The sequence below is a fragment of the Myotis daubentonii genome, chromosome 2, assembly GCF_963259705.1.
Source record: "Myotis daubentonii chromosome 2, mMyoDau2.1, whole genome shotgun sequence".
In the NCBI taxonomy this organism is placed as follows: Eukaryota; Metazoa; Chordata; class Mammalia; order Chiroptera; family Vespertilionidae; genus Myotis; species Myotis daubentonii.
This window is the reverse complement of record NC_081841.1, coordinates 4257263-4282153: the sequence shown is the minus strand read 5'-3', so window position 1 is coordinate 4282153 and position 24891 is coordinate 4257263. Positions and strand designations below refer to the sequence as shown.

At 46.6% G+C, this 24891-nt stretch overlaps 1 protein-coding gene across 4 annotated transcripts in view; it reads right to left on the bottom strand.

The window, feature by feature from the left end:
- The window catches only part of TCF20 (transcription factor 20), a 163278-nt gene that overhangs the window by 29606 nt on the left and 108781 nt on the right, over window positions 1–24891 (bottom strand). For all 4 annotated transcript variants that reach the window (XM_059680760.1, XM_059680762.1, XM_059680761.1 and 1 more), the window contains one exon: window positions 8001–13733. In XM_059680760.1, coding sequence (XP_059536743.1) covers window positions 8001–13733 — 5733 coding nt within the window. The remainder of the gene's footprint in view (window positions 1–8000; window positions 13734–24891) is intronic.

The following is a 24891-nucleotide window of genomic DNA, read 5'->3' as shown; positions in this document are numbered from 1 at the left end:
AGAGAGAGAGAGAGAGAGAGAGAGAGAGAGAGAGAGAGCGCGCTTGGTTGCCTCCAGTACTCACCCCAACCAGGGCTGGGAATCGAACCTGCAACCCAGGTACACACCCCTGACTGGGAATCGAACCTTGACCCTTAAGGTGCATGGGCTGCCGCTCTACCCACTGAGTGACACAGGCACCAACTTCAGATTTTCAGTGGTTTTCTAGCAAGGACTCTGCCATCCTCTGCCACTGGGGATCGAGCCTACAGCCGAGGCATATGCCCTTGACATGAATCGAACCCATGACCCTTCAGACTGAGGGCGGATGCTCTAACCCAGGGGTGGGCAAACTTTGTGACTCGAGGGCCACAATGGGTTCTTAAACTGGACTGGAGGGCCGGAACAAAAGCATGGATGGAGTGTTTGTGTGAACTAATATAAATTCAAAGTAAACATCATTATATAAAAGGGTACGGTCTTTTTTTTTTTTTTAGTTTTATTCATTTCAAACGGGCAGAATCCGGCCCGCGGGCCGTAGTTTGCCCATGGCTGCTCTAACCACTGAGCAACTGACTAGGGAGACCTTGTTGGCTCTTTTAACATATTAGCGATAACTAGTTTACATTACAGGAATGATATCTCTACACCTAAAAGAAATAAACATTGTAGGAAAATTAAGTCTTACAATTTGTCACAATTTATTCTGTAAGTTAATATAAAAAATAAAATTCAAAACTGCAAATTTCACATGCGATTCCTTAGAATTTAGAAAAGCCAAATTTTGAGTTATTCTCAAGGTCATCGTGTAGTGATAAAAAAGAAGAGATAACTGTTGAGAGCAAGAGGTAGTAGATAATTACACAACTTTCCGCTATAGCTAACAGTTGTGGGAACAGAGGTGAGCAGGCCTGGGTGCCTTGATGTGTAATGCAGACAGGCTGTGACAGAAGTGTGAGCTGTGATAACAAAGACCAAGTGACTGCCAGAGAAGGGCAGGTGAGGGAGGGGGAGGAAAGACGCGGGAGGGAGGGGAATGGAGAGTGTGTGAGGGAGGGCGAGGGGAGAGGGAGTCCAGCAGAGGTCCCTGTGGGGCATCTGGATGGGAGGTGGGAGAGGGAGCCGGACACTGGAGTGAGGAACAGGATGCTGGTATCAGCATCCTTGCTAGGCTTCTAACTTGAGCACAACATAGATGGGAATTCACGGAGCATCTAGGAGAAATCCTTTATTTTACAGATAACCAGAAAGGGGAATTGACCTTTTTTGTTGTTTTAACATGCGGTCACATTTTAATAATGTAATCAATGTATTAATACTTTTATGCTTATCAAATAATGTTTTTGTCACAATGTGAAGTAAATCAAGGAGGATGTTAGGCTGTTAGCTTGGGGAAGAAACATTTTTTCCATTAGTTAAACTTGTATTAAAAATACACTTTAAATATTATTTTTAATACACTGACCCCAATTTTTTTTTTTTTTTTTTTTTTTTTACTAAAACCAGTTCTTTAACATACACTGTGGGGTAAAAAAAAGACGAAAAATTTTGCATGATGCTGTCAGCCTGGTGGGGGAGGAGGGACTGGAACAAGTGCAGGCAAAGCTGGGCTGTGCTGTCAAGGGACACACCAGAGATCCATGGTTACCAGGTCCCTGTCTGATGCCACAATCCTCAGGGCCTCGCATTCCTAAATGTGTCAAAGGTAATTTTTACACACCAAGTCACATGTATGCCTCTTAGAAGCAACTAACTCTGTCACACCATCCAAGCCAGAGGTCACTGTGGATTCACATACATAATTACACCAAGATAAGTAAGCAGAGGTCAAAGTTAGACAAAACCAGAGGACTGCACGGAATGAATGGATTAAGTCCTACAATCAGAAAAGGAAGAAGAGTGAAGACTGTATGTACAAGAATTTCTAGTTTTCAGCAATTTTCAGAGTAGTGTTACACTTATAGGAAGAGGAGCCACTGTCTCTTGAGTACTCCATATTATTTTGCTATATCATGCTTGTCAAAACACCTGATAAATACATAGGCCAAAATGGGTCTCTAATAAAATATATGTGGCCTTATCTCAACATAATAGGATTGAGAGCATGCTTATTAAACAGACCAAAATTGGATGCATCTGCTAAAATCTAAGATAAAACCAGACTCAAACGACCTTGACAATTTGAAATGTCATCAATCAAATTAAATAAAAGAAGGCAAGTTAGTGTAATTTTAATCTGTTCTTGAGTACATTAGAATAAAAGCTAAGCATAACAGAAAAGGATCTTGTAGTCATAGTGGAACATCAGCTCAAAGAGCCAAGAAGCATAACTTTTTAAACCATTTTTAAAATCAACACATCACTAAGTCTGAGTGTGTGTCACTAAAGTTGAGTCTTCCTTTATTCTAGGGGTAATGGAATGGTATGTTCTCCCTTCCTATCTCACTGGGTGGCTTAGGAGAACAAAACGGATGTGCTAGTCTTTTGAAAAATTAAATTCAACATAAAAGCCAGCATTCTATTCTAACAGAGGGAAGTAAAATAAATAGAATAGACTTGAGGAAAGAGAAAGTTAATATTTTAAAAGGGCACTGGCAAAGTGAGTAGGTACAATCCTCCTATATAATAAAAGCCCAGCAACCAAATGGCGGAATGACCAAAACGACTGGTCGACCAGACGTTATGATGTGCACTGACTACCAGAGGGCAGACGCTAAATGCAGAAGCTGCCCCCTGGTGGTCAGTGCGCTACCACAGTGGGAGCAACGCTAGGCTGACCGGATGAGCGGCTGCTCCTGCTGCGAACCTCAGGGCCTATGAGCAGGAACCTGGGCTGTGATCGTTGCCTCCTTGCCCCAGGCTCCTACTCCTCACTCCCTGCCACCTCCTCCTCCAGACGCCCACCGGGCTCCTGGAGCTGACCCCAGAGGCTGGGAGGCAAGTTCGTGACTATGGTGGGAATGAGGCCTACTCCGTCGCCTCTCAGTGCTATTGAACCTGGGCCCAGCCTTGACCGGGTCCCCTGGAGAGGCGAGTGCTCCAGCTCCACAGAAGATGCCAGACCTGGGAGCAGCCGCTCAGAGGGCAGGTCCGTAGCCACGAGGCAGACCAGGACAAGTGACACTCCCACAGTGGCCGATCCCCGCAGGCCACGCCCCCACCAGTGCACAAATCCTGTGTACTGGGCCTGTAGTATCTGTCTATATACAAGGCTAAGCGACTGGCTGACCAGCTGGTAGGTATGATGCACACTGACCACCAGGGGGCAGACGCTCAACACAGAAGCTGCTGAGCAACAGCAACTTTGCAGAGTGCCCTCTCACACTCTGGGACCCCTCAGGAGATGTCGGACTGCCGGTTTTGGCCTGATCCCCACAGGCCAGGCCGAGGGACCCCACTCACTCTGCAGATGCCCTTCGAGCCCCAGCGCCACTCCAGGTGCGGCCGGTTGGGGTGGGGCCATGGGAGGTTGGCTCCAGGGTGTGTCTGGCCCATCTTGCCCAGTCCCACCCCGCCAGCCACCTTCAAATTAATTTCCTTTCAATGTGCACGGATCCGTGCACCAGGCCTCTAGTAAAGTAATAAGCTTAAAGCTGCAATATGAGATTTAAGATTGGTCATGAAACTAATATAATGTGATACATCAATTATATTTATTAGAAAAAAAAGATTGCTCAACTGTTTGTGTTCTGAAACCTGTCATTAAAGGAGATGGTAGAATTTGCAGCCCTGATGGAGCTATCAGAAAACTAAAACATCTAGGTATAGAGACTCTATTATACAGAATTGTAGGGACAGAAATACCCGTTTTTATACCTTTTACCTTTAAATAAAGCATTCCAACTTTTTATTCCTTAGAACACATGATTAATTTGAAGCACTTATGAAACAGTTGAGGCTGCAATTAATATTTTAAAAAACAAAAAAATTACTTTCAATGTTCTGTACCCAAAACGCTTCATGTTATTTTAACCAGTTAGTCAATGCAGGTTATGGGGGATGGGTTAGAAAAGACCGATTTATCATATTCAGTGGATATGTTCCAATTATAACATTCCAGATTTATTTTAGGATCAAAGCTGACAAGTAATAGACTAAATTGTCACTTTCTGAAGACATGGATTCCTGATTAGGAATTTAAAAATGCAAGCTCCACTGTTCACCAAACTTTGGGGATGATAGGAGTTGTGACTTAGGGCAGTCACATCATTGTTGAGTACCTTCTACTTCCTATAAACTAGACTTTGATTGAGACACAGGATCGAAGGCTTTGCTAGGCAGGAATTAGCCTGATTACTGGTTACCCATTATTTTTATAGAATGTTCAAAAGTTTATATGAAAGCATTACTCTAAGACAGTGGTTCTCAACCTTCTGGCCCTTCAAATACAGTTCCTCATGTTGTGACCCAACCATAAAATTATTTTCGTTGCTACTTCATAACTGTCATGTTGCTACTGTGATGAATCGTAATGTAAATATCTGATATGCAGGATGGTCTTAGGCGACCCCTGTGAAAGGGTCGTTCGACCCCCAAAGGGGTCGCGACCCACAGATTGAGAACCGCTGCTCTAAGAGATAATAATAATCTATGCGGTAATGAAGAAAACACTGATGGATGGACATGACACACACCAAAAAGTAACAAATAAGCAGAACAAACCAACCCACCAAATATTTTAACTTTCTAGAGGAAAATTGGCAAGCAGGCCATGAAATGGGACAAGATGATGATTAATGGATTACTGAGTGCTTAGACTTGACTATTTTGGAGAATTTTGTACTTTAGCATCTTAAATGTTGTATCACTTTAAGACTTTTGCATTTTAATATGTCACTGTGTCTAAGAAGTAAATCTATTTCAAACCTGGGGTTGGGAGTGACATCAACGATGGAGACAGGGAAGGAAACAGAAGAAAGAACATGTGGGAAAGACAAGCCCCTTGTGTTACAATTAGAATGTTCGAATTTAAAAAATATATAAATTTCACATTAATTACATTTTAACTATAGTTTGAGTATTTCCTTTTTATCAAACACTGCTAAAAATTCTGGGGATAATTCAATGATAAAGGGGTGGGAGAGGACAGTAAAAAGTGTCCAAGAATACTATGATTCTGGCTGATAAAATCCTTATTATGATTGAAAGTCATTTGTATAATTGTCAACTATAAGTTTTAAATATAAATTAATACAAAAAAACTCTCATCTAATTAAATATTGTAGTTCAAACCATACATTTACACATCAGTTTCCCTCCCACAAAAATACAGGGATAAACTTATAAGACAAATTCATGAGGACATGAAGAATGGGAGAGGAAACCACACACCAGAGATGTCCAAATTCTGTGGAGTATTATGCTAAGTAAAATAACTCAAAGACAAGTATCACATGATCTCACTCATAAGTGGAATCTAATTAACAAAATAAACTGATGAATGGAGTGGATCCAGAGACATGGAAGCATGGAACAGAGTGAGGAATCTCAGAGGTAGGGCGGGGGAGAGGTGGATGGGTGGGTGGAAGGTAATCAAACAAAGACCTTGTATGCATACATGCATAACGCATGGACCCAGACAAGAGGGTGGTGAAGGCCTGGGTGGGGGTGGACAGGAGGGGTCAATGTGGGGAATAAGGGGACACATGTAATACTTTCAACAATAAAGATTTAAAAAAAGATGTCCAAATTCTGTAAGCTGGAAATAGAATAGACAAAGAATAAGTGAATCAGCAGACAGAAAGGAAGCAGGGAGAATGAGTGCAGTAGAGGGGTCCCTAGAAAGCCAGCCCCTTGTGGCACAGATCCTGAGAAGGCAGTGTCTCAGAAAGTGGGTGCTGTAAGATGGGGCTGGCAACCAGAGCATTAACTCCGAGTTTGTAAGAGGAGTTGGATCCCTAACTCAGCCCAATTCAACCAAGTAACTGTCTCTTCAGAGCAGTGGTTCTCAACCTTGGCTGCACATTAGAATCACCTGGGAATCTTTTTAAAATCCTGATTTCTGGGCCGTTGAGGAAATCACAATCCCTCTGACTATTCCCTCGCCCACCTGGGATCTTCAGGGCTGGGTGAGGGACATCAGGAGCACCACTGAGGCCCTGGACCCAGGTTACTACAGCAGTTAAGGGAGACCCTGGGCCGAAACCGGTTTGGCTCAGTGGATAGAGCGTCGGCCTGCGGACTCAAGGGTCCCAGGTTCGATTCCGGTCAAGGGCATGTACCTGGGTTGCGGGCACATCCCCAGTGGGAGATGTGCAGGAGGCAGCTGATCGATGTTTCTCTCTCATCGATGTTTCTAACTCTCTATCTCTCTCCCTTCCTCTCTGTAAAAAATCAATAAAATATATTTAAAAATAAAATAAAATAAAAATCAATAAACTATTTAAAAAAAAAAGGGGGGGGGGGAGGCCCTGGAACTCTCGCTGCTGCGGCCTCCGCGGCACAGAAATCAGGATTTAAAAAAGATTCCCAGGTGATTCCAATGTGCAGCCAAGGTTGAGAACCACTGTGCTAGAGGGATATTCAGAGAAGAGAAAGCTCTCCAAGATATCAGAAATTAAGATAACTATAAGGTTAGATGATAAAAGTTGAAGAAAACATGGAAAAATTAGAACAAAAAGGCAGAGAGAACACAGAACAGGAGAGAAAAGATAAAGCCAGAGAATCAACTCAGAAAGTACAATACACCTAATTAACAGGAATTCCAGAAAGAGAGAACAGAGAAAACAGAGGGAAAGAAATCATGCAAGAAATAACACACGACAAACTTCCCAAACTGAAAGGCATGAGTTTACAGGTGGCTAAACCTCACAGAGTAGCCAGCACAATGAGTAAAGACTGACCTCAATGCCTATCGTTCTGAGATGTCAGACCCCAAGGGAACATGAAAAGATCCTCAAACCTTCCCAGGGAGAAGACAGAACACACATGTAACAAATGAAAATCAGAACTCCAGGCCCTGGCTGGGTAGCTCAGTTGGTAGAGTGCCGTCCTGATATGCTTCTTGATAGGTTTCGGGTTCAATCCCAGTCAGGGCATAAATAAGAATCAATCAATGAATGCATAAGTAAGTGGAACAACAAATCGATGTTTCTATTTCTCCCTCCCTTCCTCTCTCTGTAAAACCAATCAACCAATTAAAAAAAACCCAAAACAAACAACAACCAAAAACACCCCTCTTGTCCTCTCAACTGCAACCCTAGAAGCTACAGGACAAGCCAGCAGTCATGACACCAAGATAGTGAGAGAAAATGATTTCAAATCTAGAATTCTATACCCAACCAATCTTCAATTAAACATGACTGAATAATGACATTTTCAGTAGGCAAAATCTCAACGTATGTGCTTCCCATGCACCCTTTCTCAGGAAATTGCTAAAGGATGATACACTCCATTAAGTAAAAGTCCAGACTAAGAAAGGCAAAAATACAGGATTCAGGAAAGAGCGTTTACTAGGGGGAAGAAACAAATGATGGTGACGAACACCCTAGTACAATAGTTATGAAACAGACTTAAAGAAAAACATTTCAATGGCAAAGTTTAAATTAGAGAGATGTGGTCCAAAAAAAATAAAAAGCAAATAATAACATGAATTAGTAATTTTAGAGATTATGAGAAGTTTTAGAAAAAAGGATATATCGCCATAGCATACTTCATAAGTATTAGATGTTGAAAAATGGATCAATAAATAACACAAATAGCAGAAGCTTATTGTTTAGAAACAGGAAACTAGCAGGGGAATGAATGAGAAGTCTCTCTCAGGAGGCCTGGAGGACGTCTATTTTAATAAGCTGTATTGCACTAGCTTGACTTTGTAAACTATAAACACATATTATTGATAAAATTAGAAGTTAAATAAATCTTCCAAATTTCTGCCCATCATTCGGGCCTAGCGGCTCTAATCTGGAGGAATTACAACATGATATTAAGACTAAAACAGTAAGGCTGAAATAGATAAAGGTGGAAGAAACAGAACCAAAAAGAAGATAAAGAGCAAGCTGGTAAGAGTTTCTCGTACTCACCATCTCTCTGGCTATTTCCAGCGCTTCCTGCAGGCCATAGAGCCTGCCGCAGACCAGGTAGATTCCATTGGCCCAGAGAATGCAGCCCTCGTGGACCCAAAATTCATTGCTGTCAAGAGGTAGTTCAGGGATTTGTAACTCCAGCTCAGGGCCACCTTCTGAAGTGGTGGGCACAGAGGGCTTTGAGTCCAAAACAGTCTTTTCGCTGCCGCCCTCTGTGGTTGCTTTTTTACAGGGAAGCCCCCGGGCCAGGGACCGAGGGCCTCCACCACAGTCTTCCGAGCGGTGCCGCCGCTTAAACCTGGGGTGGGCGGCCAGGCTCCTCTGCTCCTTCTGCTGCTGCTGCTCCTCCTCCTCCTCAGTGTCCGTCTTGGAGCCGTTGGAAGCGCTTTTGTGCCGTACCTTAACTTTGCTCTGCGTTTCCGTGGCCCTCTTAGGAGGTGGGTTTTTCGGGAGAGTGGCTGCATAATCTTGGGGATAAAAGGGTCCAAAGAGGTCACCCATGTTCCGGTAACTGGCCCACTTGCCGCACAGACAGCAAACCAGGTGGCCCATCACAGAAGACTCGGTCACCACAGGTCCCTGCAGCATGAAGGACGAGGCTGGGAGCGCCTTGCTCTCAGTGCTGCTGGGTGGCGGGGTCAGAGACCTCTGCCCCTTCCGACCCCTCACCAATTTGGTCTGTTCTTCTTCTTCAGCATTGATGATTGTACAAACGGCTCCAAGTTCACACTTATTTACTACATGAATATAAGGGAAAAAAGACTTGTTCTTGGCATCACTTTTGTCCAGTGGCTGGGTGGCATACTTTAGTTTGATCTCAGGTTCTTGGGGTTCTACGATGGGAACTGCTTGTTTGGTTTTCCGCTTCCTTGGCTGTGCCCCAGGCTTCCTTCTCTCCCTCCTTTGTCTCTGCTTTTTTGGCTTTGGCTCTCCATCTGCAGAACCTTCTGGTATCTGGGGGGGCTGAGGGGGTGGAGGTGGTGGCTGCTGCTGTTTCTTTTGCTTATTCACACTACCAATGGGTCTCCCCTTCTTCTTTCCTGAAGGGAAGTACCCCTTTGGGGGGAAACCCTCTGGTTTGGGGGAAATCGTCACTGCATCGGTCTCCTTCTCTTCTGCCTTCGGATTTGCCTCAGGGGCCAGTCCGCCAGCTGCAGGTACATTCTTTGAGTCAGGAAAGATTAAAGGCGCTGCCCCACCCAGGGAACCATCTGGTCTCCCTTGGTTACTCCCAGGTTTCTGTGAGGTTGCGGACGTCATGGCACCAGGGGGTTCCTTTCCAGCAGTGACCGTATCTGGGTGTGTCTCAGTCTTCATTTTGTCGTCCCCACTGCCACGCCACTCCTCTGAAGACCTTGCAAGAGGCTTTTCTATGTTCAGCTCCTTGTTTGTTGGACAGACCAGGTCAGATACCACCTCACCCTTTCTCTTCTCCATCTCGGCCTCCTGAGCAGCAACACTCCCACCTTCAGGAGGGCCGCTCTTCAAAGACAGTATGTCATCCAAAGTGACCGTGTCTCCCCCAGCCTCTGCACTGTTCGAGGACGCACTTCTCCTAATATTTGGGGAAGTGATCTTCTGAACTATAGCTTCCAATTTCAGTCCCCGTCCTTTGCGCGGGGGCAGGATTTTGGTCTTAGCAGGACTTGTGAGGGTAACAGGAGGGCAGTTTCTATTGTCTGAACTTGTGAGGTCCTTGGCGGATTCTCTCTTGGGAATGGACTTGAAGTCCTGGCTGTGAGAAAGATGGGCATAGGAATTGAACGCTTTATCGGCGCCTTCTTTTGAGGGGTGAAGGAGGCGTCCTCTATCTTCAATGTTGCTGTTTTTCGAGTCTTGTGACTGCCTTTTACTGGGAATGGGAGAGATAAAAGAACGGACACGCCTCCTCATGATGAGGGGGTTTTGAGAAGAATGATCCTCTTGCCCTGGAAGCCTCAGCATAACATTGCTAGGTTTGGATGACTGTGTAGACTCAGCCAGCCCATGCCCATCGGTCTCATGGGGTGGTCCATATCTTTTTTGATTGGACATTCCTGGAGGGCAGCTGCTTTTGGCTGGAGAAGTCTGCCGAGAAAGATCCCAACAAGATTCTTGCTGTAACTTCTGGGAGCCATGCTTCAATTCGATGCCTTTGTTAGACAGACCATCACCAGACATGAGGCAGCGCCCTTCCTGACCGCTGGGGTCATGGTAAGCCCCCATCGGTGGGCCATACATCATACCATCTTTGTCATTTTTCAGAGGGCTCCGCACTCTGTCCAGGAACTGCTGCTGCCTTGGGCTCTTCCGGGCCCCCTCCTGCCTGTGCTGGGCCGCGGCGATCACTCCCTGAGCAGAGCTGCTGCTCCAGTCCTTATATTCCTCTTGTTGCTGTTGGTACATCTGCCTCTTGTAATGGAGCTGAGAATTCAAACCTGCACTGGGATCCCCATAAGCATGAGCCCGCGTGTTTGTGTGATACGCAGAGGCCAGGCTTTCTGAGTTGGGAGAAAAGGGAGCATGTAATGAACTCCGGTTGGCCCGCTCTGTAAACGTCATATGTGGGTTCATGTGATGAGGGTCTCCCCCTGGGCCCCTGCTCCTCCCGGGAGACATCTTCAGTTTTTCTGAAAAGTCATGATACTGAGAAGGGGACCGACCCCTCATGCCCTCCCGACCACCCATTCTGCCAGCGACCCGCCGCATGGGCGTGGGTCTGCTGTCTTGAGGGCCATAGTCTGAGATGGAGTCATGGGTGGCAGCTCCAGGGCTGGCATTGCCTCGGTAAGACTCGTGCTTGATGCTAGCAGGATGGCAGTGGTCTCCAGATTTCTTGTTGTTGAAACTAGCTTGGGATTTGGATTGCTCAAAGTCTTCCTCTTTTATCTGCCCGCTCTGGGATTTTAGTTTTGTTTCCATGGACACCAAACCACCTGGAAGAATGACCGACTGACTTAAACTTGGATTGAGACGTTCATTCCTCCCAAGTCTGGTGTCAGCACCCATGTGACCCAGCGAGTGAGCCCCCGGGTCCCTGACAATCTGTCTTAGTGGAGAAATGTCACAGATCACTGATCTTCTTTCGGAGAGGGAACCCCCGGGCTCATGGGCTGATGACTGAGGCTCTATTTCAAACTTTCTGGGAACTGGATAGTCAGCCAAACTGATCTGTTTCATTTCTGGAGCTGAGCTGCCCGATTTCCTCTCCCAGGGGCCCCAGTGGGGGTTTTCTAATAGGGACCCAATGCTTTTGTTCAAAAGGCCCCTGCTAGCTAATTCATTGGTTTGACTAATTAAGACATTAGGCCTCGAGGTTCCTTCTAGACCACCAGCCATGCTCTGATGCTCCTGAGTACTCCTAGAGTATCTCCTGTCAGGGTGGTGGTGGTAACCCTGAAGCACTTCCTGCAGGAGGCTGGGGAACTTCTCATTTCTACCCTTCCGCTCCCCATGGCCAGTGAAATCTCCCTTATCTTGTCCTGTAGGATACTGAGGAAAGCCACCGACACTTCTTGGCATGGCTGACCCAAAGCTGTCTTTGTAACTATAGCGCAAGCTTCCGGGAGATTTGCTAGGCTCAGTTCTGCCTATGAAGCCAGGGCCTACTGTGGGGTGCCCGCTCTGGCCATTGCCCTCTCCATTGTGGTTGGGGTTATCGCCACTCTTGTTTCCTTTGCCCCCTCCTCCTGGAGGCTCCGGCTGGGAAACTGATGCATGACTGAGTTCCTTGGGCCCACCTGTGCTGGGTGGCCTTTGGGTGGCTGTGGGATCATCCTCTTGAGAGCCTTTATCTTGCCCACCAGGCTTTTCTGCCCGAGTCGTCATGGCTTCCCGGGAGACAATCACCCCAATGGTCTTCTCATTGACTTTTGGGTTGCCCTCGGAAGATGATGGCGTGTCCTTAGCACCTGGCGAGGCCGCCTCTTCTCTGGCTGCCGGACTGGCGCTGAGTCTGGGGGCCTCATTCTGAGCGCCTTGTGCTGGGGAGGAGCCGGCTTTCTCTGAGGCTCCACCCTTATAGGTGGTGTCAGAGCTAGTGCTCTGGCCACTCAGCTGCCTGACTCTCTCGCCTTGATCCTCGGAACTGCTGGAGCAGCCTCCATCCAGTGACTCTGCCATGGGGGACTTCAGCTGTTCTTCAGGCTGGGAGGAGCCTTCAGAGTTTGTGCAGCTGTCTGCTTTCTTGGAAGAGGAGGGCCTCTTGGAGGTCTTCTTCTGAGGTGTCAGGGCATCAGAGAGTAGCATGTGCTGGACAGTATTAGGAAGATTGGCCACTTGAGTACTCAGGGCACTCAAACTACTCAACCCAGGGTCTGTCAGGCGCTTTTCTGGCACTCCTTCTAGTCCAAACCCTTTGAAGCCGGCAGCATGAGAATTAGGGCTGGGCATCATCGATGGGGTTGGGCTGAGCTGAGGCATTAACTGCAGGATTCTGTTTCTAGAACCCATGGGCACACTGCCTTGGCCGCACTGGAGATTCTCCCCACTCTGCATAAGAGGGGATGGGGTCGAGCTACAGCTTGGAGACTGAACCACAGAGGCAGCTGGGGAAGGGTTAGAAATGGGGCTGAAGTTCTGGTGGAACTGCATGGGGGATCTCACAGGAACCTCGGGCTGGCTGTACTGCCCCACTTGGCTCTGCAAGGGCAGCTTGGTGGCAGCGTTGGAGAACTGCATCACGTGCTGTGGAGCGTGCTGCTGCTGAGCCTGCTGCTGAGGCTGCTGCTGCTGAGGCTGCTGCTGTGGCTGCTGCTGCTGTGGCTGCTGCTGCTGCCCCTGCTGGGTTCCTGGTGGAATCTTCGCTTGTTCAAAATTTTTCATAGATTGAGGCTGATAGCTGTAATTTGATTGTGAACCATAAGCCTGTGCGTTAGAACCCACATTATGCCCTTCATACTGGGATCCAGCATTCACACTGTAACTGCCGTCATAGCTCTGCCCAGACTGGCTGAAACGCTGTGGTGACGGGAAGGAGGAGGAGGAGGAGGAGGAGGCGGCAGAAGATTGGTAGTGCTGGCCAAACTGACCCACGCGTAGCTGGTAGCCAGCGGCAGATGGCAGCGTGGAGGGCCTCTGCATCGGCTGCAGGTGGGACGAGCCTGACGCCGGCTGGCCAGTGGCTTGTGGCAGAGGCTGATGGGACTGGTAAAGCTGTTGTCTCAGCTGCTGGACTTGCTGCTGCTGCTGCTGCTGGCTGGATGCCTGCTGCTGGTACTGAGCACTCCCTGGAGAGAAAGGCCCCGTGTAGTCCTGCTGATAATGAGACACACCACCAAGGCCAGAGTGCTGTGCTTGAAACTGGCCCACATGACCCTCACTCCCATACTGATTGCCAAAGCTGCTCCCCTGGGGGGGTCCATAGCTCTGCACAGGCCCAGAAGGCCTTCGCTGAGGAGGCTGCGGGGTGCCCGCCGCCACGGGGTCTTTGTTGCCTGCCATGTAGTAGAAGTCTCCAGCCTCTTTCCTGAAACCCTGGTAGCCTTGATGGCCAGAGGTCTCGCTAGCCATTGCTGCTGCAGCCGCTGCTGTCCCTCGCCGCCCACCACCACTGCTGCTGCCACTGCTGCCACTGCTACCACCTGCGCCCCCAAAATTCTGGAACATCTGGGCCTGGCGAGGGCTGAACTCTTCTAGCCGGGAGGAGCCGTGTACCTCCTGTGGGTAGCTCTGCTGGTTTCCGTGGTAACTGCTTTGCTCCCGAAAGGACTGCATACTGTTCAACAGCACAGTGGCGGGCCAACAGCCCTCCTGGAAATGAAAGAAAAAAAAAAAAAAGAGAGTGAGACATGCGTCCTCCTAGTACAAATAAATCAAGTCTAGGTGATGGAGGGGCTATGATAACCCAGCTGTCCAGATGAAACTGACTGGTTTGAATTTCATCTTCTTTTATTTCTTAGCCTATCCATTTCTGAAAATGAAAATATGCAGAGAAATGGTCTAAAGAGTGAGGCAGAAGTCTATGCTAGTATGAAAAGAAGCACTCTGGGTAAAAACAAATTCAATACAGTAAAAACCTCATTATTAAATGAGCCCCTTCCAATTCAACTGGGTAAAAATATAGGACTGTGTTATTACTCTCAATTAAAAAACAGCAATTTTTAAATATTTTCCAGTTATGGTGGGGAGGGATGAGAACACTTTCATTTATTTGCTTTCATGTTATTAGACTGGTTACTGAACTAAAGAGTCTAAAAAATAATGATGCTATTCCACTGCCTAACCCCTCCTGGAATTTGAGAAATGGACTGGCCTGAGAACTGGTCAATCCCTTGTATCCAAATGCATGGTACAGCTGGTCACTGTAATTACCAACTACCACAGGGATGCCTCACTGCAGTCAGCCACACAAACTTAAGGAAGGGTAACCTCTTCTTGACACATAACTGTGTCCAAGGCACCCCTCAACCATCCATCAACGCACAGGTACAAAGGACAAGGCTGCATAAGTCAAACAGCCGTGACTATTCTTGAAGATTCTTTTTGGAGGTCTGCAAGACGTTCCAGCACCTCTGATCCCCACATAGTTTTTTATTTGGCAATCAGAGTTATTAATGGTGATTACTATAAAAGAGAGAGTAGAAACAGTCACTTTGGAGGACAGCAAAAGATAGAGGAAAAGAAGAATTCATCAAGCCTACGACCTAGACTCTTCCTAAAGTCACCAGATTGGGTCAACACTTTGTAATACCTCTGCTAATGTGATTAGCACCTAATAGAATGCTCTTTTTAAACAGTTAATCAAGAGCTGATTTTACTTTGTCTTTTGCCTGGGCCTGCCTAATTCAGAGTCAGAGATGAATAAGACAAGGCCAAACTGTTCCAAATGACTTTAAAATCAATTATTTAAAAAAGAAGTTATGACTCGGCCGGCATTGCTCAGGTCATTGAGTGCTAACCTATAAACCAGGAGGTCAAAGTTCGATTCCAAAACAGGGCACATGCCCAGGTTGCGGGCTTGATCCCCAGTGTGGGGTGTGCAGGAGGCAGCCAATCAGTGATTCTCTCTCATCATTGATGTTTCTAGCTCTCTCCCTCCTCCTCCTCCTCTCCAAAATCAATAAATATATCTATTTTTTAAAAAGAAGTTATGAAACACACATGAGCTAGGGTAAGCTAGGACACATTTTTCTACAATGGCTTATGAAGTTAGTTTCTTAGTTCCCTCTCAGGGGGAGCTGAAAATGGAGTTATGGGCAGAAAGGTGGCGATACTTTTAAAAGTAAGGCAGGCTCCTCATGTCCAAGCCCTGCAGTGATGCCCCATCATATTCTAAGTGAAGATGGCCTGGAAGGCCCGGCTCCCACCCCATTGCCTCTGTGACTGCCTCTCCTATCCTGTTCTGCTCTATTCCACGCTGTCTCCTAGCTCCTGGGATGGGCCACTGGTATTCCTACACAGGAACTTTGTTCTTGCCTGTGCTCCTCTTCCTCCATAGCCACATGGCTTGTCCCTCTTCCTTTGTCTCTGAGCAAATGTCACCTGATTAGTAAGGCTTTCCCTGCCATTTTACTAAAAAACAGCTAACTACACCCTTGCCCAGGCTTTGCCAATCTCCTTCCCCCATGTTAGCTGCTCCCCAGTACTTACTCCCAGCAGACACGGATATGCTACTTGTCTACTGTCTGTATCTTCCCCACTAGAATATAAGTTTCCTAAAGGGCAGAGACTTTGAGCCTTGCTGCAATATCATGTCACTGCAACAGTAAGGAGCACACGGCAGGCCTTCTTGCGAACCAGTAAATGGTACAAGAACTAGGCCTTAAAGAACTAGATAGAACTTATATAAATAGAATATGATCGATCTAAAAGCAGAGCTGAAGATGCTGAAGGCTTGCCTATCAAATTCTCCAGGTTCAGTTCCAAGGGGAAAAACCCAGCTTGAATCCACATAAGAGCCATGAGGAGACTTCAGAAAGCAAACACAGATCAGGGCTGAAGATGGCCAGTAACTCCAAACCCTAGAAGCTTGACTCACTTCTTCCTGAAATATCTTACGTCTAAAATAAGTAGACGAGGGGCTGTTACTTTGGTATTAAGTTTGATTATAATCACATGACCCAAAGTCATCTTTAAACATTCAAATAATCTCAGAATCTAAAGGAAACCATTTCTCATCCTCTTCAAAATGCCTTCACAACAGACTATTTTCTGTGTTCCAATGAATCTGCTTGGCAACAGGCACTAGCTTATTGTAATGTTTGACCTCACACACTAACCATTAATGCACAGAACACTACTATCCTCACTTTACAGATGAGGAAACCAAATCAGGGTTCAATGACTCCTGAGCAGCAGCAGTCTGCCCCCTTGTTCCTAGCACTGCAGGACCCAGAGGGTCTTTGATAGGGACAGCTGGCACTTGTCCTGTCTGAGGTTGGCCTTGAAAGTGAGTGGCCACCATCAATACCTTTTAAATATGTCCTTCTTTCCCCCTTTGGTCTTCTCTACATGATAAAAGGCAGCTGATGGTTTAAAGCCAACAAAAAGACTAAGTCTGGCAGTTTAATGCAAAGCTTCCTAGAAAGAGAATCATTCCATAAATTACTACATGGTTGTTTAATTAATCCTTCTGTAAATAAAATCAGGCTTCTGAAAAATTCAAGTATATAAACAATGTTGCCACTTGCTCCAAATTTTTCCTAAACAGGAGCCCTAAGAGCTAAGGACAACTCACTTTAACATCAGCATGTCCCACCTTAGCCCGCCTGTTTCCTAAGAAAACCCAAGCTCCAGAAAAGAAAACATTCAGGTACAATTCCTTCGAAGTCCTGTTCTCAGCTCTTCTCCCCCTGTTGTTATAGTTCTGGTTTATGGACTAGATGGAGAAAAAAACAACAACAAAAAACAAACCCACAGCCAAGTACCTCCTGTGAGGTACCAGTCAAGCTAAATATTCTTAGCATACAGGAAGTATTTGAGCACCAGAAAGTGGGTACAAGTCCATCTTTTTTTAGGAGTCCCAAGTAAAGCAATTAGAAAACCAAATATACCAGAACTTAAGAATGTAAACCCAGAGTAACTGTAATTTTAAACATTAGCATATAAAACAAGGTACTGATAGATCATTCCAATACTATCCCCATTTTAATAAAGCAAAGCATCAGTGTAATCAGTTTAAAAGCATTGTAATTAATAATGACAACTGCCTGAATTTCTTTGTTTCAATGAATACAGATGTCGTTAAAATCTGACACTTCAAAGGAAGTAGGTCATCCACTGGAGTCTGTATACATACTCTGCAAATGAGGTTACCAATGCACCTCCCTCCCCAACTCTCCCTTGGCCTGATTTCCCTTTCCTGGTCTTCTCACACTTTCCTAACTTTCTGAATGGTATCAGAAAGCCTCTGGCAGTGACTAGTGAGGCCAGAACTTAGTGCCTTTACGTTCGCCGGCCCAGAGTCCACATATTGACCTCACGACAACCACTGCAGCTGCGTCTCCCGCCTAGCACGGGGCCTTGCTGTCTACAGGGAACCAACAGCAGCTTCCTTCGTCTTCTTCCTTCACAGGTCGGACATCACCCCACTCCCCTCCACAAAGTTCTCCAAACTGTCCTCAAGGCAGTTTCCTGGAGCGAACTTTTCAAGGACCCGCTTCCTCTTTTTTTAAAATATATTTTTATTGATTTCAGAAAGGAAGGGAGAGGAAGAGAGAGACAGAAACGTCAATGATGAGAGAGAATCACTGAACGGCTGCCTCCTGCACATCCCCTACTGGTGATCCAGCCTGCAATCCGGGCATGTGCCCTTGACTGGAATTGAACCTGGGACCCTTCAGTCCACAGGCCGACTCTCTATCCACTGAGCTGGGGCCCACTTCCTCTTTCATTTCAGGTTTAACCAATGATTTTGTGCTCATTCTCTTTCTTTGCCCTGAAGGAATGCTTCAGTCCTCAAGACATGAACAATATATATGCAGCCCTGGCCAGATAGCCCAGTTGGTTCGAGCATCATACCGATATGCCAAGGTTGCAGGTTCAATCCCGGGCCAGCGCACATATAAGACTAAACCAACGAATGCATAAATAAGTGGGACAACAAACTGATGTTCCTCTTTCTCTCTCAAAACAACAACACCACATATGCTTCTAGTTATCGCCTGGCGGGTTATTCTCTTTGCCCTCCAGTCATCACCCATCTCCTTTCTACTCTATGCTCTGGGAGGGGGCACCACAGTGATTGTCAAAAGGCTCTGCTGCCCCTCTGGCACCTGGCCCAGTTTGGTTGGGAAAAGGCAGGAGGAGAGTGAGGAGGAGGAATTCACTCTTCCGGCTCCTACCCTGCAGCCTGAGGCTGGCTGATCCTCCTCGTGCCTTTCAGGCCTGTGGGTAATAACAACTCCTGCTATTGCTCGCCTGGTGTCCCTTAACCCTGAGCACCTTCTATAAACGGTCCCAGCTCTGCACCGGTCAACTCAGCGCATCGTGATCACCCTCTTTCTAAGTTCTCTGCAGATCCGGAGCTGGGAGCTACCTTTCCAGAACCCCTTTCCAGCATGGTCCTGGTTAGAGCTGGCTAAGAAGCACCAGAAGGATTTGGAAGGCAACGGAAGGGGGGCTGACACACCCAGAGGCAGCTGCAGCAGGCACAGGCACAGTGGCTCCCCGGGTGCTTTTGTCTCAGACACTCAGGAGCAGCGTCCCTGACCTTCCAAGGGATGGGTAAGCCCTTAATGCCTCTATCAAAACTCTTCAGACCTGGCATGGAAAGCTTCCCCCTTCCTGAATGAACCCAAGATGAATGATATAATTAAACGCTCCTCAAATTCCCCAGTTTGAGTGTGCCATCTGTTTCCTACCAGGACCCTGACTAATATAGTTCTTCTCTCATTCCCAGTATTTCAGAGTAGAATATTATCACTTGGGGAGTGAGAGACTTCTATTTCATGCAATATGGCATACCAGAGGGACTGGAAATCCTCCCTCCACAAAACACCTAGAAACGTCAGACCAAGTGTACAGCCAAACAGCAAGCAAGCGAGACACGCCCAAGGTTCAAAACTGGAGGGAAAACAAAAACAGCAGCAGGCAGGTGCTGGCTCGGACTGCCAGGGTGGGTGGGTCTGCAGGACCTAACAGCCATATGGCAATGTCTTAATGACCACGCAGGGACAGGAGACAAGACTCCAGACAAGGCCTAGGTGGTAACGGGGAGACAGAGCAATCACTTGTGCACATGAAGACTGAGTGAGCAGTGTCACTGTGTCTAGATTAATTTCTATAAAGGTGACAAAATATATTTATTCTTGGGAAATCACCAACTCAATTTTAATGACCAAAAAATGTGGTTCTTTCTTCCACTGACCCAACTTACCGCCCTCAAGAAAAACTACAATCCTCTTAGATACCCGAAGTAAGAAGCTTTAGAATAACCCCAAACTCCTTTAACTCTGCCCTTAAGACATTGCCTAATCCTGCTCTTCCTCCATCCCCTGTGCCTGCCCTCACCTCCCCAGCCCTATCACTGACCTTTGCATCTTTCTGGGAGTGGCACAGCCTCTCCAGAAGCTCCCTCTCCCAGCACCAACCACGTGGAGCAGCTTTTCGCCCCCTGCCCTCCTGACAGTGCTGCTCCCCCCACATGCTGCGAAGCCACTGACGTCTTCAGCCCAGTTTCTGCTCCGCTCCCCCACCAACAAACCTGCTGCGCATCGCCCCACTCACCCTGAGGCCGGCTCTGAAGCATCCCTAGGTCCATACGCTCCTTCCTGCCCTGCCAGGCCACAGGCTCCCAGGATCTTAAGAGGCCCTGAAATGTGATCTTCTCCACAAAGTCTTCCTTAAAGCAGAGATTTTGCTGGCTTTTCTCCCTCAGTAAAAATAAACAGTGAAGTGAATTTGCCTTTCATCAGTATATAGGTATGTGCTACTGATGAAGCAGTGTCAGACTAAGAAACGTTGTGGTACTTATTTATTTTATTTTTTTTTAAAAAAGAGGGTATTAACAGGGAGAGTGTAGAACTGAGGACTCGATAGTTTGGAAATGTTTTTGGCTCCACTGACTCTATGTAGCACAGAGGGCTCTCTCTAGCGTTGAATCGAAGAAACTGATCTGTGCTTTACACCGTTACAACCTGAAGGTACTTCCCACGGACAGTGACAGGCTGGTGCCACACCCCAGGAGCCTTCACGGAAGCGGCAGCGGCGCTGATACTCGGTAAGGTGGCTCCTGTGGGCCCGTGCAGAGGATCTTGGGTCCTCAGCAAAGAATGTGCAGCAGTGTGCTCTGAAGCCCACCAGCCAGGCCTGGGAGGCTGAATGCGCAGTGCTGGGGGGACGGTCTCCTCGGCACGGATACAGGTCAGTGGCCGACGGACTGGGATGTAATCTCTGTACTCACAACTGAGGTGCCGTGAGTGAGAGGGAACCTTCTGCAAGCCCTACAGATACTGTCCTTTCAGGGAAAGGAAAAATTCCGCCCAAAGCACAGAAACTCAGCTCCATTCTATCTTAGGGGGCCACCGTCTTATTTATATGTGGTCCACTGTTGACCGAAACCTTGTTATGCAGCATATGTATGACTGTAAATATGATAGTATCTTTTGACCCAGTAACTCTGTTTACTAGATTTTTTTAAAAATATATTTTATTGATTTTTTACAGAGAGAAAGGGAGAGAGATAGAGAGTCAGAAACATCAATGAGAGAGAAACACCAATCAGCTGCCTCCTGCACATCTCCTACTGGGGATGTGCCCGCAACCCAGGTACATGCCCTTGACGGGAATCGAACCTGGGACCTTTCAGTCCGCAGGCCGATGCTCTATCCACTGAGCCAAACCGGTTTCGGCTGTTTACTAGATTTTTATCCTAGGCAAATCTTAAAACAACCAAACAGAAATCAAAGTACCAACATATTCACTCCAGGGATATCTAAGAGAAAAGACTGGTAAGAACCTAATTCTTTATCATTTGAAAATGATTAAGCAAATTATGGTATATCCGTGCAACAAAACAGTACATGCTCATTAAAAATAATTATAAAGATTCTAGCACCATGGGAAACGCTTATTAGGTATAGTCAGATAAAGAGATGTAGCACATAAGCTCATCCCCGTGCTACAGGTACAACTATCTAGAAATCAGGCATCTGTTTTGTCCAAGCCCCCCAAAATAATATGGAAACATTAAAACTTTTTGACTATTCAGGTTGGCAGGATTGTGGATTAATTTTCTCCCTTTTCATTTCTACTTACATTAATGCTTGTGTAGAAAATAACCACTTAAAAATTTTATTAGTCTCATTTAAAAAAATATACCCCTCACTCTACCTCAGAAATATCTTCGCTCTATCTGCTCCTACTGGCAAGAAAGCACTTCCCTGCCTGAGAGGAAGAAAGGGAGGCCCGGGAGACCCCACAGTCCAGAGGCAGGTGGGGGAGAGAGGCACTTGCCAGGAATACTCTCTGCTCCCGGAAACCTGGCACCAACACCACACGCACGTGGTGCCCAAGTGAGTGTGCACACAGAAATCATCGCCTCTGAGCTGTTTTTCAGAATCAGCCCTAAAAACAGCTGAAATCCACCCCACAGCGGGCAGGCCTATTTTTAGACCTAATTTCCAACAGCTAGGAGGCTGTAGCACCCTATCAAACGCATGCTTCTCTGACTGCAGGGAAATGCCCCAATATGCCAGGCCAGCCCAACCAGTGTGGCTCAGTGGTTAAACATCGACCTATGAACCAGGAGGTCAGGATTCGATTCCCGGTCAGGGCACATACCTGGGTTGCGGGCTTGATCTCCAGGGGAGGGGGCATGCAGGCGGCAACTGATCAATGACTCTCATCATTGATATTTCTATAGCTCTTTCCCTCTCCCTTCCTCTCTGAAATCAATAAAAATATGTATTTTTTTTAAAAATGCCAGGCCAGAGGAGCCTGGGCCCCCTCCCCACTTAATGGCTACCTGTCGAATAGTGGCAGGGGCATCCCAAGATTAATTTAGATGACCAATCTGTGGCAAAATGGCCAACAGTTCTTGAAAAAGGGGCAGTAGAAGGTGTGGGGCCAGTGGGGCTATCTCTGGGGCCACCTGGGTCTCCCTGCGGGTTTTCCTAAATTATTGAGCTTGAGCTCCTAAGATGTTACCGAATAATTTTCTCATTCGAAGGTTGCTGAGTACATAATTTCTAAACCTTCACAGACAAAATCACAGAAAGCAATTAGTGTTGCCACTTATTGGCAAAAAGTGTTTCATTTTATAATAGCAACAAAATTAAAAAAAATACCAGAGGACTAATCCAAAGTAGAATTGGACAAAAGCTCTCTGATGAAAATTATAAACTTTTACAAAGGACCCAAAAGAAGAATTCACAATAAAAATAAACAAGTCAAAAGAATATGCAACACATCCAGGTGAAAAGACTCAGTATCATAAAGAGGTCAAATTTTCACACATCCATTTATAAAAATCTCAATTCCAGTCAAAATCTCAATAGGGTATTAAAAAATAATTTTGAAATAATTTCAAATGTACAGAATAGTAGTGCTTACATACCCCTCAACAATTCCCCAACTGATGTTTCACATCGTTTGCCCTATCACTCATACACACTCATTACCTGTATGTACACATATTAGCTTTTCCCTGACACCTTGAGACAGACTGAAGACTGGAAGCTCAACCACTCCTAAGGACTAAAATGTGTATTTCCCAAAACAAGGACACTCTTCTAAAACCAGCATATAACCCTCTATGGCAGGAAATCAGCATGCATACCACACCACCAATCCAATCCACAGACGCCATTCAAATGTAGTAAACTGTTCCAACAATGTTTCCTTTTCTTTTCTGGCCCAGAATCCCACCCAGGAACACAAGTTGCCACGTCTCACTAGTGTCTTGTTAACCTGTAATAGTCCTCAGGGTTCTCCTGACTTCCGTTCCTGAAAGCACAGCCCTTCCACTCTGTAGGATGGCCCTCAATGTGTACGTCCAGACTCAGGTCCCGCCTTCCTGGCAGCAATGCCCGGGATGCGGAGCTGTCAGGCCAGGAGGGATGGATGGAGAGCCTTCCCTCCACTGGTGATGCCAACCACATCCACCTGGTCAAGCCCATCTCTGCCAGCCTTCTCCACTGTCAAGTTACCACCTTCCTGTGTAACTGCTGAGTATACCTATCTTGTGGGGAAAATCCTGAGATTATGCCAGTATCTTGTTCTTTGTCAAACAAACACCAGTTGATGACTCCCGCATGAATCGACCACCTCTATGATGGCTGCCTAATGGTGAGTCTCTAGCCATCATTAGCAGGGAGAGCTTTCCCTCCTCATTCATTCATTCATTCGATGCTCAAATTGTGCCAGTATTGGCCAGTGGGAGTCTCTTTGAAACTGGCTGCAGTGTCCGTTTACATGCCCCATTCTTTGAACATTCTTTTACTTCCTGGCACCAGACGTTCCAGGCTCACCTTGTGTACTTTCCCACCCAATCCCTGGAACAGCTATTTCTCCAAGAACACCTGATTCCTTTTAGAGCAGGACAATATATGAAAACCAGAAGTGGGTACTAGGATTGTTCATTGTTACTGGGCAGGACGTAGTTACTTCTAACTAGAAAATTATGTATGTACATGAACAGCCATACCTATAACCACTTCTCTTATCTACTGTGTACATATGTGAAAGAAACACGAGTTTCATCTTGGTACCTCCAATTCCAACCCAACACCCTCAGGGTTCCTTCTAACCTTCCAGCTTTCCATGTTTATAATTCCCTCCTCAGTTAGAAACTCCGCTCCTGTATCATCAATCCACATGTACATATTTGCCTCATTTACTTGGCTTGCTCAAGGTAACAATCTCCCCACCTCTGCAGCCTCATCCTTCATGTCCACAGCCCTTCACCCCCTTGTCCAGGGGACCCACCACTGCCTTGTGGGGCACCTTCCGTTATGTTTTGTTGTTGTTAATCCTCACCCAAGGATATTTTCCATTGCCCCCCCCCCCTTTTTTTGAGAGAGAGTGTGGAGGGGAAAAAGGGAGAAGGGGAGAAGTGGAGAGAAAGGGGGGAGGGGACCTGATTTTACACATCAATTGGTTGCCTCCTGCATGCACCTCTACCAGGACTGGGTATCGAACCTGCAACCCAGGTACATGCCTTTGATCAGGAATCAAACCTGAGATCCTTCAGTGTGCGGGCCAATGCTCTAACCACTGAGAAAATTGGCCAGAGCAACTTTTGGATTTTATTAAAAGGCTTTGGACACACTCTGGTTTCAACTCTTAAATGGCCACTCTGGCTGTTTTGTGGAAAACAGACTTTGGGAAGGGCAAGGGCAGAAGCAGGGAGTCAGTTAAGCTATTTTGGTCATCTGGGTAAGGGATGTTGGCTGCATAGATGAATGTGCTGTTGATGGGGGTGGTGATATGCGGTCAAATAAAGGACGTATTTTGAAGTTAGAGCCAGTGGAAATTGTTAATGGATCAGAAGTGGATATGACAGACAAAACAACGATGACAAACAGCAGCAGCCAACGCCAGTTGGGCATCAGCCCTATGTGCCTGCCACCGCTCTATTTCCTTTACAGGTAAAAATCCATCCAATCTTCACAATGTCCCATGAGGAAGGTATAGTGGGACACCCCCACTTTAATAAAATGAAGACAGTGAGGCAGAGAGGGGTTTAGTAACTGTCTAAGGCCTCAAATCTTGTCAGATGGCAGCATGAGGTCAGATGGCAGATGAGCAGGCAGTGGGTTTGGGAGGCTGTGTGCCAGCACTGGCCCTTACTGAGCCACTGTGGACACAGCACCACTCTGGGGAGGGACGAGGTGGGAGTAGGACAGACTGCAGGGATAAAGAGTGCTTTGCTGGACATGCTAACTTTGCGATTCCTAGTGGACACCCAAGTGGAGATGTTGGGGAGACGGCTGGCATGTCTGGACCTCGGGAAAGGTGGGGATGGAGT